The 17,889-nt window shown below is 42.5% G+C and overlaps 1 protein-coding gene across 1 annotated transcript; it reads right to left on the reverse strand.

Annotated features, from left to right (window-relative positions):
• Positions 1-342: 342 nt before the first annotated feature.
• ccdc9 (coiled-coil domain containing 9) lies at positions 343-17,493 on the reverse strand. Its single transcript, XM_013913816.1, has 16 exons — positions 17,350-17,493; positions 16,688-16,740; positions 15,886-15,990; positions 14,648-14,782; positions 11,717-11,867; positions 11,460-11,617; positions 10,624-10,707; positions 10,029-10,193; positions 9,740-9,921; positions 8,961-9,019; positions 8,394-8,438; positions 5,955-6,075; positions 5,545-5,698; positions 4,775-5,300; positions 3,465-3,629; positions 343-1,939 (listed from the first exon to the last, which is right to left on the reverse strand). Exons 2-16 carry the CDS (start codon positions 16,688-16,690, stop codon positions 1,722-1,724), a joined length of 2,271 nt encoding a protein of 756 aa, XP_013769270.1. The 5' UTR covers positions 16,691-16,740; positions 17,350-17,493; the 3' UTR covers positions 343-1,721.
• Between the last annotated feature and the right edge of the window lie 396 nt (positions 17,494-17,889).

Genomic DNA, 17,889 nt, shown 5'->3' on the forward strand with positions numbered 1-17,889 from the left:
GCACGGATTGTGTAATTCTGGCCTTATGCAGAGGTTTTAAAAAGCAAATGAATACAAATGTGGCTGTTTATTCATTTCAAAATTAAAACGCCTCCAGGGACTTCCATTTCAGAGCAATATCTAACCTAACTTTAACTCCAGGGAACACTTGGACTTAAAAAAATAAAACAAAAACACATGTATAGAATCACCTGACCAATCAGATGAAAGCTGGTTAAAACGTTCGATGACTTTGCCCTAAAATAAGATTTAAAAAAAACTTTTTACCCCACTTTCCCCCTCTTACATCATCATCTTTGCCTTTGCTGACATCTCAGATTTAAATATCATGTCTGTGGTTTATAATATTACTGCTCAGTTGTCAATGCACCCACTGTTTTCTTCATCCTTCGAGCATTTTAAAAACACCAATTTCCACGAGTTTTGAAGCAAATATCAAGATTTCAGCATCGTTTACAAATGCAAATACATAAAAATATATCTGAACGTTTGCCTGCACGTGACCAAAGGCTGCAAAATATTATTGTCCAACATACTGCAAATGGATTGTATACGGAAACAAGAAAGGTACAAAACTCTTGCCCCTTGCCTATTTACAGAGATTAAACAGACCCTTGGAGATCGCTTAAGAAACAAATGTGTAGCTGCAGACAAATGAGCATCAGCACAGAGCATACAGTACTGCAAGAATCAAGATAAAACCCTGACCTGATGGTGTATGACAGGTGGAAGCTATTTAACTAATTCATTAAACATGGATCTTTCTCAGAGGCACGATTTAGCTGCATGTTTGCACATAATTCATCTAATAATCTAATAATTATCACAATATTTTAGTCTAAAATAAAACCGCGGAGCAAACCTGATAAGGCGAAGCTATTACACTAAAAACTACCCAAAGAAGACCCTGAAAGAGTTTAATGGAGCTCATTTGGCTCTGCTCACATACAAGATGTCCTCTTTGTTTGTGCACCATCTATAGTCCAGATTTGTTCCCAGCGTTCACCAACAACTCAGCGCCTGAGGCCTGAATTATTCAGATTTCCCTCCTGAGATTGCTGATGGGTAGAGGAGCACGTTAACGGATACTTATGAGTCTGAATGTTTTGAATTAGATTGCTTATAAAATGTGTTTTTAACTGAAATGATCTGGTTCCACAGATGCCATGAGTGTAACTGCAAAACAGGCAAGACGGCAAATGCACTCTGATCATATCACATGATTAACAGCTCACATCAATACAAAAAAAATAAGAGGAGGAGACAGAGTAAAAGGTTTGGTAATGCAGGCAGAGCATCAAGCAGCAGGAATTTCATTACAGCCATAAAAACAACAAAAACAAAAGGTTTTACATGCTGGAGAAGAACAGGAAGAGGAGGAGGAACAGCACACGGGGAGTGCATCCAACAAAGGAGGTGGAGTTAAAAGTTTCAGTCCATCAGAGGAGGAGCAGGAAGACAGCCGGGAGGAGTTTCAAAACAGGAAGTGGGTCCTGATCGGTGGAAGGAGGCGGTAGCATTGCAGGTCAGATTTTTTAAAAAGCAGCGTCTAAAGCTATCTTTGGGTTTGTCAGGCCACCAAACAGCTCGGTCATGATTTATTTATAAGGGAATGAAGACAAAAAGAGTGAGAGAGCCACACCATGAGGGAAATTAAAACCAGCACAATCACAAAAAAAGCACAAAAAAAAGAAGAAGCAGGAGCACAGCGTGAGGAGGCGTTAGAGGTGCGCAGGGGATTTACAGTAAGCCACCGTCTCAAAGTCAGTGATAAGGACCGCACCTGAGGACGGCTGCTCTGAGGACGGCTGCGTTTCTGCTGTCGGAGCAGCGTCGCTCTCAGCAGGCGGCGCGTCATCTTCTTTTTCTACTGAAGGTTCAGGCGAGCTCGGTTCAGCTTCCAGGACGGAGGGGGCGGGCGGGGAGTCGGGTTTGTCTGCTGTCGGAGAGAAAAAGGCAACAAGGCTCGATTCAGAATGAAATAAAAGCTTATGCTCAAAGGCAATCTGGAGGGAAATAAAGATGTTCAAGTGCAGAGCAACTTGAGAAAAAAGCAACACAGTGTCATTCAGCGTGGTGCTACGCTCTCCTCCGCGCCTTTGACGTGTGCACGGTTTCCTGTTTCCTATACTTTCATTGCATCCACAACATTAATTCCTCCATTTTATTGTCACAAGAAAGATAAAATAACTGCAGCTATGATGAAGTAAAAATCCTGCCCAGTAGTGCTCTTGACTCAGCCTTTAAATCCTTACAGCGTGTGGAGTCTCATCAATTAGAGATAAATAAACTGCAGGACCCAGCTTGCATCTAATCAGCTGTTGTTGGGTGAGAACCCAAAAATTCTGCAGGTTTTGGAGGCGTTACTTGAATCGAGATTAACATCAGTTAAAATTTAGCTCAAAATGAGCTGAACTGCAAAGCGGCGCGGGAGGATTTCAGATGCTGGGTTAGTTCAAGCGGGAGATTAGAAGCACCTGGATTAATCCTCCTGATGCAGCTGGATTAGAGCTGCTGCTGGTTTGCTGATCCTCACTATACCACAGGACTGTCAGCGTGTAATGTTTCTACTCTCTAAAGAAAGTACTTTTTAGTTAAATATAATAGAAACTAAGCTTTAGAAAAAAACATGTAAAATGACTGAAATTATATGTTGTATTAACTAAATAAAATAAACCAATACACCCAGCATGTGAAGGACATTTCTTTGACATTTATTAAGACTGAACTATTAATAATTGACTTCGTCTTTCCAGTCGCTCTATATTATCCTAGAAACTTGTAAAAAATAAACCTCAAAAACATTTTGAAACAACGAAATCTGAATTTAAATGAGAAAATCCACAAAGCTAAATACTAATGAAAGATTAATGAAAAAACAAACCATAAATAAATCTGGTTCTAATGTTCTGGTTCTTCATTTAGGATAAATTAAAGCAGCAGAAATAACCAGTCATTTTAATTAGTGCACGTCTTTGTTTTTGTCTCAGTCACACTAGAATAAACATAAGACTGCAACTTTTATGTGCCTGGGAAAAACTGTAGCCTGGTTGATGCACTGATGTTGCATCCTCAACCTCTGGGTGACCAGAGGTTGAGGATGTCGGCTGACAGGAGGAAACCCGTCTGCAGACAGCTGCAGTCACTCTCATACAGACTGGTGAAGGTTTGCAAACTCCTCTGAATCAGTCTGGGCTCATCTGCAACAGAGGACTCAACTTTCCATAGCCGTCATTTCTCACACGTGTTTACACCATCGGAAAAGCTCTGTGTAGTTTTGGTGAAGCGGCTGCGTGGACAGAACACGTAGGAGGTCCTAAAAGTCCAGCTAACGCCCTAATACAGCGTCCAGATATTACACTCTCACACACGCCTGTTGGGCGAGTCCTAGAAAAGTTCAGGGTGCAGTGGATGAAAACAGCCTGGTGCGTTTTATGTTGAGGGGTTAATTAATTTTTTATTACCTTGTGACAGGGCTGGAGGCGTATCCTCATCCACCTTCACCTCACAGGGGGCGGGGTCAGATGGCAGTGCAGTAGGTGAGTCTTTAGGAGCCGAGTCAGGTTCTGACACCATCACCTGGATCTCCTGGATTTCAGCTTTTTCCGGAGGAGACGAAACAGCAACGGCTGAGCACCGAGGATGGAGAGAAGAGGTGAAGATGAGGGGAGGAAACAAAAAGGAGAGAACAGAGAGGTGTTGGGGCGGAGGTAGAAAAAGAGAAATCAGAAGAGACAAGGTAAGAAAATAAGAGAGAGGTGTGAATATTTTCCCCTCACTGACTGAATCTCTGACAGAAACAAAGGGAAAATATGAAGGCTGTCCATTTAACAGATTAAAACCAGAAAGTGACCTTCCTTAATGTCAAAATTATTTCTAACGAGCCGTTTTTTTCCATAAATAACATAAAGTTATGTAACCATCCCTAAAGGTCTCTGAGAAACGCTGAGCACTACAGGTCACAGGTGCAGCAGCATCCTCCCTGTGCAGGAGGGAGACATGCTGCAGGGCTTCCTGTAGGAGAACAGAGAGCTTAAATGGGCACAAAGTCCTATGTTGAGACACTTCTGCCGACTTACTGGGAGAAATGTTCACCAACTTGACACAAAAGTAAAAGTTCAGCCTTCAGAACAACATAAAAGGTGCCCGAAGCAAAGAAATAACGACACAATGTCAATCGCTTCTGCAGCATTTGAAGCTTTACAAGCCCCCAGTTTAAGCGCGCTAAGTTAATATTTGCATTAACTGAAGTGTCTCAATGGCTCTTCTGTGAACACAGTAAAAATGCTTCATTTTCTGCCGCTTATATAGTCGACCAGAGGCTGTCTCCCTCTTCCTGGGGGAGTAGTTCCTAAACCAGCCGAGAGATGTGATCTCTCCAGCATGTCCCGGGCCTCCTTCTGGACATGCAAAACGCTCCGTAAGGTTTACATTCAGGATTCTTGGAGTGCTGTTTCTCTCCTCCGCTAAGGGTCTAACACAGCTCTTCATGCTACATTTCAGCTCCTCTGTGATTTCTCATTAACACACGTAAAATTGCATCAATGATTCTTCCCTTTATAGCCCTGCACAAATGCTAACTTTAACAAATGGTTTTCAAAAAAATGTTATTGCATCATTAGCTGATAAATCCACGTTATTTATCAGATTTATTGAGTTTAAGCCACCTGGGATATTATTTGATGTTAACACTGGTATAGCACATGTGCAGCAGCTTCAGAAAATTGCTACAATAATTCCCTGTTATGGTCTCAGTGTGGGGTAACTATTCTACCTGCATGCTCCTCGCTCTGTGACTCGGCAGCTTCACTAGAGCTGGCAGCTTGGCTCTTGATCTCTTCCTCCTGCTGCTCCTCCTCCTCCTCCTCCTTCTTCTGTGGGGGGCTGGAATCAACGCTGGAGGGTTTCGGCGGGCTCTCGCCTCCCATGCTGCTCCTGGGTGACAGCAACTCCATTTCCTCCCCCCAGTCTGACACAGGCTTGTGGCCGTCCAGCGGGGAGAAGGGGCTGAGGGGTTTGCCTCCCTCGGGGGACTCCTGAGCGGCCGCTGGGGGCGGGATGTGGACCTTTGGCCTGGGAGTCCGCTGATCTTTGGGGCTTCCTGCTGATGCCTGACGAGAACGAGGTTTGGGAGTTTTTGGGGAGGACTCTTTGCTCTTTGCTTGCTTCTCCTTTCCGATGTCCTTCTTCTCGTCGCCTTTGGAGTCTTGCTCCGAGTCGCTCACCTCCTCATATTCCCCATCGTCACTGGCATCCTCCCATTCATCATCATCCTCTCCTCCTCCACTCTTCTCCTCCACCTAAGGAAAGATGGAAACAAAGAAAGAGTTAGCGATTTATTTATTTAAAATCCTGCAACAAATGCTTTATTTTGGATGTTTGATTGGAGTGGCAGGAGCATTTAAGGCACCGGCTCTCGTGTCCCATTTCAGAAACTAAAAAAAAATTCACACCTCACAAAAAGAAAAAGGATCCATTTCTCTGAAGTAAAGCTCAGCATGACAGATACTTTATTATTCATAGAAGTCCAGATGAACCCGTTACCTTCTGTACTGTGGGAGGTTTAGATTTCTCTTCTTCCTTATCTTTCTTTTTACTCTTCTCTTCCTTCTTCGTCTTGTCCTCCTTTTCCTTCTCCTCCTTCTCCTTTTCCTTCTCCTCCTCTTCCTTCTCTCCCTCCCAGCGGTTGTCATGCATGCTGTGAAAAGTTTCAGAATAAAAGGTTCAGTGGACATCGCATTAGCGTGAGAAATACACCGAAAACCATCGCAATTCTCAACAAGAGCTGTTAAAATGTTTATTATAAAGGAAAATGAGGAACATTACAACTAGTTTAAAAGTCATTTTAGTGTTTCAGACTTCAGTTTCTTCACTGCAGAACAGCTTTGTGATGAAGAATTACATTAAAAAGTAAAGTAAATGGATCTGTCAGCTGATGGTGAGAAAAGTTTTACCTGTAGCTCTGCTTCTGTCCTCGGCCCCTCCCTCTGCTCCGGTCGCCCCTCGGCCCCTGGGTCCTGCCCTGGGACAGGAAGTCGCCGAATGTCGGCACTTTCGGAGGTCGCTTACTGTCATCTAAGGAGACATCGATGGTGAGTATAAATTAAACATCACAGCAGTTCATAGTTTGATCTAAAAAAGCAGAAAGCAGGTGATGGATGTTTCATCATCACTGCTCAAAAGTGAGGCACAGGAGTGTTTTTTTAAAGTAAGAAATACAAATTCAAAACGGAGAGGGGGCACACGTTGTGTCATTAACATGTCTTTATGCCACTGGCTGTCTGTTGGAAAGTATCCAGGCATGTAAAAGTCCATCTAATAATGTTAAAAATAAAACATTTCAATAAAAACTGCCTCCACCGATTCTTCCGCCTCCGCTGCGGTCTGCGACTTAACGTCATAACTTGCGTGACAGCAGCTGTCCCGCTGTGTCAGCAGCAGAGTGCGTCTGAGCTCTGGGACGACGCCAGATGTGTATTATGATTATTATTGATGGCATCAAGAGAGAACGAAAAGGTTTTTAAGATAAAGACGAGAAGAGGGATGAGGAAATACTACGAGTAAAACTGAGAACATCCAAATTTTAAAGCCACCTCGTTTGGACTCCTTTAGAGTTACAACTGGAAATTTGAGCGAAAGAAAAAAGAGATGTTGTACAGAGGGTGAAAGAAAGGTGTTGATTAGGTGAGCAGCTAATGGAGACATGAAGGAGGAAAAAATGATTTTTTCCAGTATTTTGTCTCAGGAGAAATCCACATCGAGTTTTCAGTGTCACAAACTGAAGCCAAAATGTTTGTTTTATAACATTTTTTATGACCAACTTTCAGCATCATGGGACCAATCTGATGACTCGGGTTTGACACAAAGAATCACAGTTAGAAGATCAACCAAGTATCAAGGAGACTTTCCACATGCTTTAGCTTGTTTTGGCCAGCGGCACATTAACACATACTGATGTTCAAAGTCAATTTAAAGGCAAATTTTTTAATGTGTTGCATATTAAAAGACAAAGGAAAGAAGAAAAAAAGAAAAAAGGCTGATTTTTGGGGTGGTCACATGTTCCCTATTTTTAATATGTGGCTGATTTTTTTATGGAATGACCTCAATAGAAAAAAGAAATTTGAAAAAGAAGAAAAAAAAAAAAAAAGACTCAGAGAGGGAAGAAGAGCAGAGGACACGAGGAGAAGGTCAGAGACCAAAAGCTCAGACGAGGGAGGAGGATAAGAGCTCAACAGGGAGAGAGGAGAGGATGTCATTAAAAGGTCAGAAAGAGACAGATACAAGTACAAACGAAAAGAAGGGATCAGTGAGGAGACAAAGGATGAAAGACTGAAGAGGACTGAAGGATAAATCACAGTGAAGACATGAACGCAGCCAAAGCCAAGGCTCAAAAACTGAGGACCATCCACAAACACTGGTGGACATCCTGAGGTCGCTGTGTGTGCAGGCGGCAGCATCTGAAGCGTTTCCAGCCACAGAGAGATTAGAGCTGCTCACACAAAGGCAAACCTCTCCGAGCTGTCACAACGTCTGTGATTTTAGAGATGAGAGCAGTCAGAATTTACATCAGAGTCTCTGAAGGTTTAATTGAGACAGATTCAGAGTATTTGGATATTTCCAAAGACTCAAGATTAACCTGCATTTAAAATTAAAACATGATTTGCTACTGTTGCTTAATTCTCACAGTTAGACACAAGTTTCCTAATTTCAGTGCCTTGAATGAAGACAGTTTGCCTTTGGTTTGGACTTTCTGGGGCCTGTAACATGAAGCATGTTTACTTCAGGTTTAACTCCAGGTTAAGGAGGTGGGACACGGTAACTACTGTACTGACCAATCAGTTCTCTGGAAAAATAACATTCCCAAAGGAGATCCTGTGCTTTTCCATTTCAGGCAGTATGAGAGACTTTAGTTTAAAATAATAATAATAATCTTTCCTTGGTGAATCAATAACAGAAAGATCCTTAAGATCCAACTGTAATGCTTCTAAACGTTCATTGAACGATGACATACAACTATAACAGTCCTATAATCTTTAAACAGGGCACCTAAGCCTCGACCTTTCTGCAGGAATGCCTGTATTCAACGACCTGTTCACATAACTGGACCCTGCATACTGCAGCTGTAACTACAGTCAGCTCTTCCCTCGTCTTAAGGAGTGAAGCCTGATAAGAAAAAGATGAATGCTACAGGCCCCGGGTCTTAACATGAGCTAAAAAGAAGTGGAATTAAACGCTGGTATCAATAGTGGACTAAGCTGATTGTCATAATAACACCATTAAGGGCTGCGCCATCATGAGGGTGAGTCGGGCATGTGAGTTAGGGGTGAGGCTGGTTTTGGGTGCAGCTGCTTCACACAGACACACTCAGACTCAGGCCCATGCTGTGGTCTAACCTGAGGCCCTGCCCCGAGGCTCTGTACGAGAGTTATGCCCCCGCGCTGCAGAGAGGACACACAAACACGTTACACTACGTCTGCCACACACACACCAAAAACATTATCTGTGAAATAAGGTTTTGACATAAACACTCACTGCAACTCTGTAAACATCGTTTATCTTGCTACTAAGTAAAGACCATTAAAATCTCTGCCTAGTCAAATAAAGTCTTCAGTCCTTTGAAAAATAAAATAAACATGCACGAGCTTCGGTCGGGTTGGTCCAAGTCAGTTAGCACAATAAAGGAAATCCGGACTCCTCGGAACAGAACGACCGCGGCTTAACTCCAAGCTTAATCTGGACTCTGGGGAAACACGGCGAGCATTTACATAACGAGCTTAATTACTCAGGAGGGCGACTGTGTTGCCTCTCATACAGAGTGGGGTGTTTGACGTGTATACATCAACACAGCAGAGAGACATCGTGTCAGACGAGCGAAGCCGTGGCATGGAGGTGGATCGAGGGTCAGCTGCTGTGTTGTGCAACAGCATGCGATGGGTGTGCGTGCGTCTGTGTGTACTTGCCTCTCCTGCCGCCCTCCGATGGGATACCCTCAGTGGCCGCATATGGGTCCTCTTTGAACCTGTGAAAACAGCCACAGGGTTACACACACATCAAACGTTAGCGTCCTCTCTGCCACGTCAGTCTGTCGCCATCTTTATCCCAGCAGACGCCTTCCATCGTGCTCACCTCTTCCTCCCCCTCCATCGTTGTAAAGTCACTAAAGTTCTGTAGCAGAGCTTTAGTAAACCCAACATAAGCGGCACTATTTCAGACACTACAGACTACTACTACACAACACAGATATTCAATGAGGGTTTCTAAGTCTGGACTTTTGCGGGACCAACCAAAGACAGTCACAGCATCTCCTTTCAATTCCATCTGATAAAGTCCAAGCAGGTTGTCCAGCTGCTCTGCTGGAGTCCTGCTGAGATGATCGTCCCTCCGGCTCAGTCTCTAAACTCTGCATATGACTTCTGAAGCTCCATCAAAGTCACTGTCAGGTTTCTGGTCACCTCTCCTTGAGATTGTTAGCATCTTCCACTTCAATACTGTGCCGACTCTCAGACTCTGAACGGTTTTTGATCCATTTCTTTGCCACAGTTTCATCTAAGAGCTCTGCAGAGGCCTCCGATAAGCTCGAGGAGGTGGCTGGGGAGAAGGAGGCCCCCCTCAATGCTCTATCAAAGTGACTCGATGGATGAATTGATGTGCAGAGGCTGCCTTAAGACTTCCTGGCATCGTTTTGTTCTGCAGTTTGAATTACGGGATCTTAGTTTACTTTTAAAAGAAAGACTCTTACATGTTGTCCGTCTTCTGTGCGTCCCACTCTCGTCTCCACTGGCCTGTGGCGTTACGATGGCGTGCTAATCTCTCCTCATCTATCTGCTCACGCTCCTTCTTCCAGCGCAGGTACTCTGCTCTTTCCCGGCCGGTCATAGACATCGTCATATCCATAGAGCCTTTGGGACCAGGTCTCCGGCTCTGCAGAGAAGTCAGAGTAAACAATTCAGCCACAGGAGTTTAAATAAAGACAAAGGTAATGCTCATAAACAGAACCACCCGAAACCCATTTTTAAAGAAGTACTCACGGTCCACTCTTTTTCCAGCTCAGACCCTGTCTTCACATTGTCAAAGTCCAGTCCCCCCCAGTTTCGTACATGTCTCCGGCTGCCCTCCTTGCGGTCCGTGTCCGGGGCTGGACCTGAACGTCTCGGGTCATCCAGGAAGTTACGGGTCGGTTTGTCTCCATCCTGCTGTGAAACGGAACGACTCTGTTCAGCTCAGGCTAGTTCCTCGCTAAAAATGATTTTAAAAAAGCAAAACAAACAAAAATACTGCGCAGAAGAACCACACGATTTAAATGTGAGACCAAAGCAGAGACGGTTAGCTTCATAACACTTGATCTTATGGGAAATTTATGTTATAGTAATTTAAGAGGATAAAAAAAAACACATCTGGTGTGTGTACAGTCATAACAATCCATCTGTGCCGTCTCACCGGACAACAATTTATGCATTTACACACATCTCTGCTATATTAAGCAAATAAAAATAAAAATAAGTGGTTAGAAAAGTTTTATTATAATGTTGATAGTTTGTCTTTCAGAGCCTTGTCTGTAAAATCCATTTCTGGAAATCAAACCCGCTACGACACATGGCAGCTGAAAAAACCAGACTTCCATACCCGCTGTCCTCTCTCATACTCTGCTATCCTCTCCATTTCTTCATTCATCTTCTCAATGTTCTGTCGTCTCTTCTCCTCCCATTCCTGTCAGGAAGTTTGTGACATTTGAGTTATTATTGAACAGGATGTTAGTGTTACAACCGTTTTAACAATACTGGAAAATGACTGCATCGTCCATGTTACAAAGTCCTCCACCAGGAGGTAACTGCAGCAGATTTTTGAGCCAAAATAAAAAAAATTCTGCAGTATTTTCCCAAAAATCCCAGTTTTAGTACTTCTGTGTTAAAAGATTAAAATGGCTGGGACCAAAGTTAGAACACGTGCCGTGGCTACAGCAATACTTTTGTAGATGTTACATACACATGTAAATTCTTTGTATCATGTTTTTTCTACACACTGAAATCATCCCAGCTCCTGTTTTAAACTGAAAGTCAACATTCGGTGCTTAAAAGCACAAGAACAGAAGCAGCTTTGAACATTCACAGGTCGTGCACTCGAATTTAAACAAGACACACAACTGGATATGGATTAGCTCGGTTTATAGATCATTTATAGACTATAGATAGTCATCTTTCGTTTATTATTTCACTTTAATATGAATTTTTTAATATATGACAACAAATGTGACATATTCTCATACCTCTGAATGGACTTTAACAGTTAATAAATTAAGCTAAGCCCCATGAGACTTCATTGATACATGACTTCAAGTAATCGCACTACCATGTATACCACACAGTCACACTCTAAATGTATTATCTTCAGTGTCTTGCATCGTGCATCATGCAGCTGCATCCTGTGTGAAAACCTCCCTCAAACAGTTCATCCTCACCCACCTTGGATTTCCTGTCTATTCCTCCTGGTGTCCCTTCTCCTCCTCCTCCTCCTCCTCCTCTTCCTCCTCCTCCTCCTCTCCTTCCTCCTCTGCGTCCATGGCCTCCTGCCTCACCAGGCTCTCCATCTCTGGGTGTTCTCGGTTCCCAGTCTCTCCTGTCTTGGCGACCTCCGCCCCCACCTCCTACTCCTTGTCCTACTTGTCCTCCACCACCACCACCACCACCTCCTCCTCCTCCTCCTCCTCCTCCACCACCACCTCCTCTCTGACCTCCCCGACTCATTCGCCCAGACCCGGTCCTCCTGGGGGGGCTGCGGCCATCACTCTGCCCTCTGTGGCTGTCGCTCTCCTCTGATGTCTTCCGGCCGCGAGGAGTTCCCGGTCTCCATTCGTTCACAACTCTCTTCTCCTGTAAGCAGCACACACACAGACTTTCACTGTGAACGGAGTGATTTTAACAGCACCTTAGTTACTATTTCAGTCAGCTGCTGGAGGAGGCTCAACATGACATATGTGGTAGTTTAAAAACACCATCCTTATTCCTGATTCTTTGACTAATCAAAACACCTAAGTGTCCATTTTAGCCTGTTATAATGTGGATCAATAACAACTTATAGATCATATTAGTTATATTTGGCTACCAATAAATTATAAGTGAGGGAAAAATCTGTTTTGGATACATTTTGGATTTTTTGTGGTGCTAGAAGAGTTACAGCGCATGGCAAAAGAAAATAAAGGTTTGGTTGATTTATGGTGTAAAATTGAAGTTTTTCATTTAGATTTTTGTCAAAAAAATCTGAGTTAAAAAGGTACTTATCAGCAGTAGAGCTCATAAGAAGTCAGATAAAGCCGTATTTTATTCACACTTTAAATTAGATAGCTTGACAGCAGCTCATTGGAAAAGAAGGAGAATGACCTTCATTGCCTTCAAACACCATTATTACATTATTAATATTATGTAATAATGGTAATTCATAATATAATACATTATATTATTATTATGCAATTACTTTTTTCAGTATTGTCAGGAATGTTAATATTTCAAGACCATTTCAAAAAATTGCAAGCAATAGCACGCCGTAACTTTTAGGATATAAAGGGACTAACAGGGTGAAGATTATAACAACACATCATCTTCAACCCAGGAAATGGAACAGCTCAACTCTTACAGTTACAAACTCGTCAATCTAATGAATGTCACATGAACTAAAGACTAATCTGCGCTATGGATTATGCAAAGAGCTACAACATGATGAACTCTGAGAGGCTGAGTTATGAGACAGAAAGAGGCCATAGTTGTTCATCACGTTGTCAAAGGCCTCTTCAGAAAAGGTCCAACAGACTAATGGGCCCAGATCAACCCTTTAACCAGTCAGACAGGCGCTCGTGTGGAGCAGGCAGCCCCCTGCTGTTCTCCAGGCCTTTCTTTTGTCTTAGGACCTTTTCAGTTTGAAATCTAGGTGCCGGCAGTGATCGGTAGTCTTTTCTGAGGCAATCTGGATCTCAGCAGGCGCTCACTCCACTCTTACACCTGTATCCCCCCTGGATCTGCTTACCAGCTTCTTCAGCCCACAGGAGACTAATTAGAAACGTGGCAAACTAAACGACTAATGGAGGAGGGGGGGGACTGGTTGTGCCAAAAAACAGAGCGTTAAAAACCCTGATTTTAACCAATGGGCCATGAATGCAGCTCTAAAAGAATCATGATGTTGTTGTGGTTTGCCATATTGTTCCCAGTTCCCTGCAGTTCCTCTACTGACCACTTGAGGCTGCACCCTAAAGTGAGTCCCTGTGTTAAAATGAGCCTTTACAGGAAAAGCAAAACATGTTTGTATGAAATCTAGTCTCTGGATAGTTCACCGCCCATGTGTCCATGAGGCCAATTCAAGTATTATTACTCTGTTACTAATTATTGGGCATTTTTCTGGTGCATGATCAGCTTGGCAGGCTTAGCCGATCATTTAGAACTGCACTGTTTTTACCCCAAAGGAGGACACCTTTGGTGCAAAAACAAGCAAAAAACAAACAAACAACAACCCCCCAACATCCTGGCAGCCAAAATGCAGGCTTCAGAAAAATCAGAGTCAATGTCGCTATGGCTACATCCATCCATTATATGCAATCCATGTTTTTTCTCCTTTTCAGACAAATGTGTCCACGGCATTTGTCCAATTTGTGTTCACAAGGCACGCTTAAATCCTGTTTGTCTGCAGGAGAAAAGGATAGATCTAACAAACAGATGATCTGCATACCGAGCAGAAAGAGCTGGATAAACCGATTACACAGATAGTTCTCCAGCATGGTCGGGTACTTTAATGAGCTGGCTAAAGTGCATTCTGCACAAACATCTGCAGTTAACAACATTATGTTCGTACAGCAGGTACAATCATCTCAGCTCTGTTTCAAGACAATTACCCAACATGCCTTTTTAAAATCCCATTTTTGCCCAGCAGAGCTGCATGAATGGATAAACACGTTAAAGAGAAAACTCATCTCATGAACTCTCACAGGGTAACTTTGGGTATTTTTAGTGTGTGCTGTGCTCTAATTTTATGCCCGCTGCTTCACTGTTCCCTCCAGCCATCCTAGGCTTAGTACTTCAGGCCTTTGAAAGCAAAGTGCCAGCAGAAGAGTGTTAGAGGACAATTACCTTTACAGATTTGTAATCAGTAGGAATCCCTGCCACGATTTGTAAAAACAGATAAACGTCTCCCATCACTACTTTGTGTCAAAGAAGTGAAATATATATTTAATCATTTTTAATCCCAGAAAATCCAATAAAAAAGAAAAATAGCTGTGTGCAATGGTGACTGAAGTTTCCACATATGTGGCCCAGTTAGAGTCTGGCACCTGCCCACAACACTTCTGTTCTGACGCCAGATCTGCACCAGTACACTTTGTTTTGATTTTTATCTAGTGCGAGCTTCTCTTTGCTGGCTTCCAGTTTACAGATTAATTTTAAAATCCTTTATTTTCCATGTTATCTGTCTGAAATGCTTCACGCACATATCCTGTTTCAGATGCTTTTATCTCTTACTCGGTTTGACTGTACAGCACTTTGGTCGGCCCTGTTGTTGTAGGTTAAAAATGCTTCATAAATTAAGTGAATAAATGATAGTGATGGAAGTACAACATAATCTGAACCGGCACCACCACACAAAGGATGTTCAGTTCGACTTGATTTCTCACCCCTGTTGCTTTAGAAAGGTCGACTGTGACAGTGAAGTTTTCTTTCTCCGTCTTCGGCTCATGGGGGCGGGGCTTACGAGGTGTAGTCACCGCAATGCCCTCTTGCTCTGCTTTCTTCTTATCTTCCTCTATTTCCTGTTAAAAAAATAAATAAATGCAGGAGCCCAGTGAGACTAATGCTTAATAAGAAACGCACCAAAGACAAACAGGTCTGGGGTGTGTTCTGTGTTCATACGACAAAAGTAAGAAGATTAAGTCAAGTAGTCATCCGTGTGCAGCTGATGGACACTTTTCTCCCACAATGCAATGCGCAAAGGGAATAGGACAGCTGCTAATATCGGGAAAACCAAAAACTGTTTGTTTATAGGAAAAGAGTATCTATTTTCCAATTAAAAAGAAAATTATTTTAATCGCTCTGAACTGATCATATTGTGTTTCATCCTTCAGACACTTTTTTTTTTTTAATTTCTCAGTCTGTACATGTGAAGCTCAAGAGAAGCTGTGGTTGTATCTTATCTGAGACCTGAAAAGAAAAATTTGGTTTTCTAAACGTTTCTCATCATATTTCAGTGGCTACAAATCTAATGAAATAAGATGATGACAACTATTTAACTTATTAAACAGCTCCCAAATCTTTTGATGAGACCATGTTGCTCATTCAGCTTCATGAAGTGAAGAATTCCTTAAAAAATAGAAACGAGTAGCAGTAAATCCTGAAACATCAGCTCACCTCAACATCCCAGCAAATAAGATCAAAACGCAGCGAGTTCAAATTCAACTTGAAAGTGTTGGCTGCTTGCCGTGAATAAATAAATTCAGAAGAGAAATGGTTTGAAACAAACAAACAAACAAAAACAGTTATTCAGGGTTTCCTGATTCAAAACAGGGCTTTTGGGGGCGCACACAGCATGAGTGGCTCCACTGAATGTTTATAAAGGCCACTTAAGATTTTAAGGTATTTCAAGCTTGAGTTCATTAAAGCAAACTTGTAAAAAAAAAAAAAAAAAAAAAGAAGTTGTTGAAATATCTTTTAACCACAGTCCTAATTTGTCTTGGCTTTTGTCTCAAGTATGCAGTATAATCTTTGACTAATGTGGTAAAACAAGCTGCTTTTATGTAGAAGTGAATCGTTGTGTTTTGAGACATTCTGGGGATGTCATCATTCTTCGGTGAGGACAGTTATCAACATCAAGATGGTAGTATTAAAGATACATTTAGTGTGTAAAATCTTTCCATACCTGGTACCTCTTCATCAGAGCTTCATTCTTCTTCCTCAGAGCTTCAATTCGCTTGTCCAGCTCTGCATCCTTCTCCTCCTTTGTCTTGAGATCCACCGTTGAAGACTGAAGCAAAGAGGAGGAAAGCAGAAGTGACAAGACCGGTTTGGCCTGTAATACTTTAATGTGCAGCGCTAAACTAAGCACAATGAAGATACATCAGCTGTCCCAGCTTAATTAAATAATTGTTTTGCTTTTATTAAAGAGGAGAAAGAAATAAGACACCCATATACAAATATTCTATGAGAGAGAAAGAGCGAGAGATTGCGCTCAAAGAACGCAAAACTGAAATCAATGAGAATAAAGATGGCAGTAGTAGTAGCAGAACATACTTTTATACACTTGTCTCGTCTTTGTACTTCTGTCTCATGTTACCACTTTATTATTCAACTTTATGTTTTTAAATGCTCATGAATTGTTTCTGTCGTAACGATAGTTTAAAGGTAAGGGAAACATTTAGTGACTTCTCCGGGAGGCGGGAGATGCAAATATGAACGCCCTCTGTCCAAGTTTAACAACAGACAGAAGGCAACAACTTTGCGTACTTTTCGGATGAATTTAATTTAAATATAGGATGTTAGGAACCAAGAACAGCCTTAAAAATAACAGCAATTGATATGACTCTCCAAAATACGAGCCTGAAACCGTTACCAGGGTGGCTGTGAGATGATTAGACTTCCTTCTAGACAGACTTTGGTCCTCCTGAACGTTTTGGGTAACCTACACAGAAGATCAAGACACTGTCTGCAGTGTTTTTACTCACCATAGCTGCCTTCGGCTCTTCTTCATACACTGGTGGCTGGCTGCTTGTTCAACCTGTAAAGAAGATTAGGAGGATGAGGAGCATCCTACCGTTTCTTTACCTCCACTATACAGATACTACACCTTCAGTAAGGTGAGTTTCTTTGCGTTAACCCGTGAGCACAGGAACAAGAAGGATGAATAGAAACCCTAGATTACACAGTAACAGAAATTGAGCGGTGACTGGGTACCGCCCTCTTTTCCCTTCTGCTGTTTCACCCTTCCTCACTATTGATTACACTATTGAAGGTAATCGCAGGTGAGTTGACAGCCAGGTGTGTGATGAAACCCATTTCAAAAGCTTCTGTAACAGTCTCAGAGCTGCAGACAAGACGTATATATGACACCCGAGGAACAGTACCACAGCACACATCCCTGAGGCTATTTTAGCACATCCAGCCTCACCTGAGCTGCAATAAAGTACTGCTTTGGTGTTTTTGTCTGTCCCTGGTATGCTGTTCAGTAATGTAAGCACACTGAGCCATGTCTGAGCTGTCTGAGCCGATACAAAGCCGCGAGGAGCCCACGAGACGTGGAAACAGACCACCGCAAACAGAGACGACGTGCAGAAGAACACCTGGATGAACGTTCACACGCACTAAAATTACAGTCCGTTCACGTTACCTGTTTCAGAGGGAACTGTTGCAACGGCAATAAGGGTCAATGTTTGAACTCGCTGCTGTTCGCCAATTCCTGCGCCTCAATCCGTCCTCATTATTCCACTTCCTGTTAGCAGCGGCTAACTTCCTGCCAAATAAATCCCGCCTCCCGGTTCTTAAAGAGACAGTACACTTTCTGACGGCTCAAAACGATCCCAGCAGATTTTCGCTGGAAAAGTCTGCCTCTGCGCACCACCACAGTGGATTTTAAACCAAACTATCAGGATGTGACTGAAGTACAGACTTCCAGCTTTAGCTTAGCGGGCTTTACAAAAAAATGTCTGGGAACAAGACATTTTTTATACAGAACCCCCAACTTTAGAGGCTTAAAGATGATTGGACAATTGACTGAAAATTAATTTGTGACACCTGTCCATTTATTATTTCATGAGAAATTAAGCACACCTAATATTCTGAAGTTCAGCTTGTATTTTATGGCTAAATGTGAGACACAAAGAGATGGCAGTGTAAGTGAGGAAGGCTACCATTAAGCAAAAAAAAAAAA

The sequence above is a fragment of the Pundamilia nyererei genome, unplaced genomic scaffold (assembly GCF_000239375.1).
Source record: "Pundamilia nyererei isolate P.nyererei 1_Seehausen unplaced genomic scaffold, PunNye1.0 scaffold00152, whole genome shotgun sequence".
Classification (NCBI taxonomy): domain Eukaryota; kingdom Metazoa; phylum Chordata; class Actinopteri; order Cichliformes; family Cichlidae; genus Pundamilia; species Pundamilia nyererei.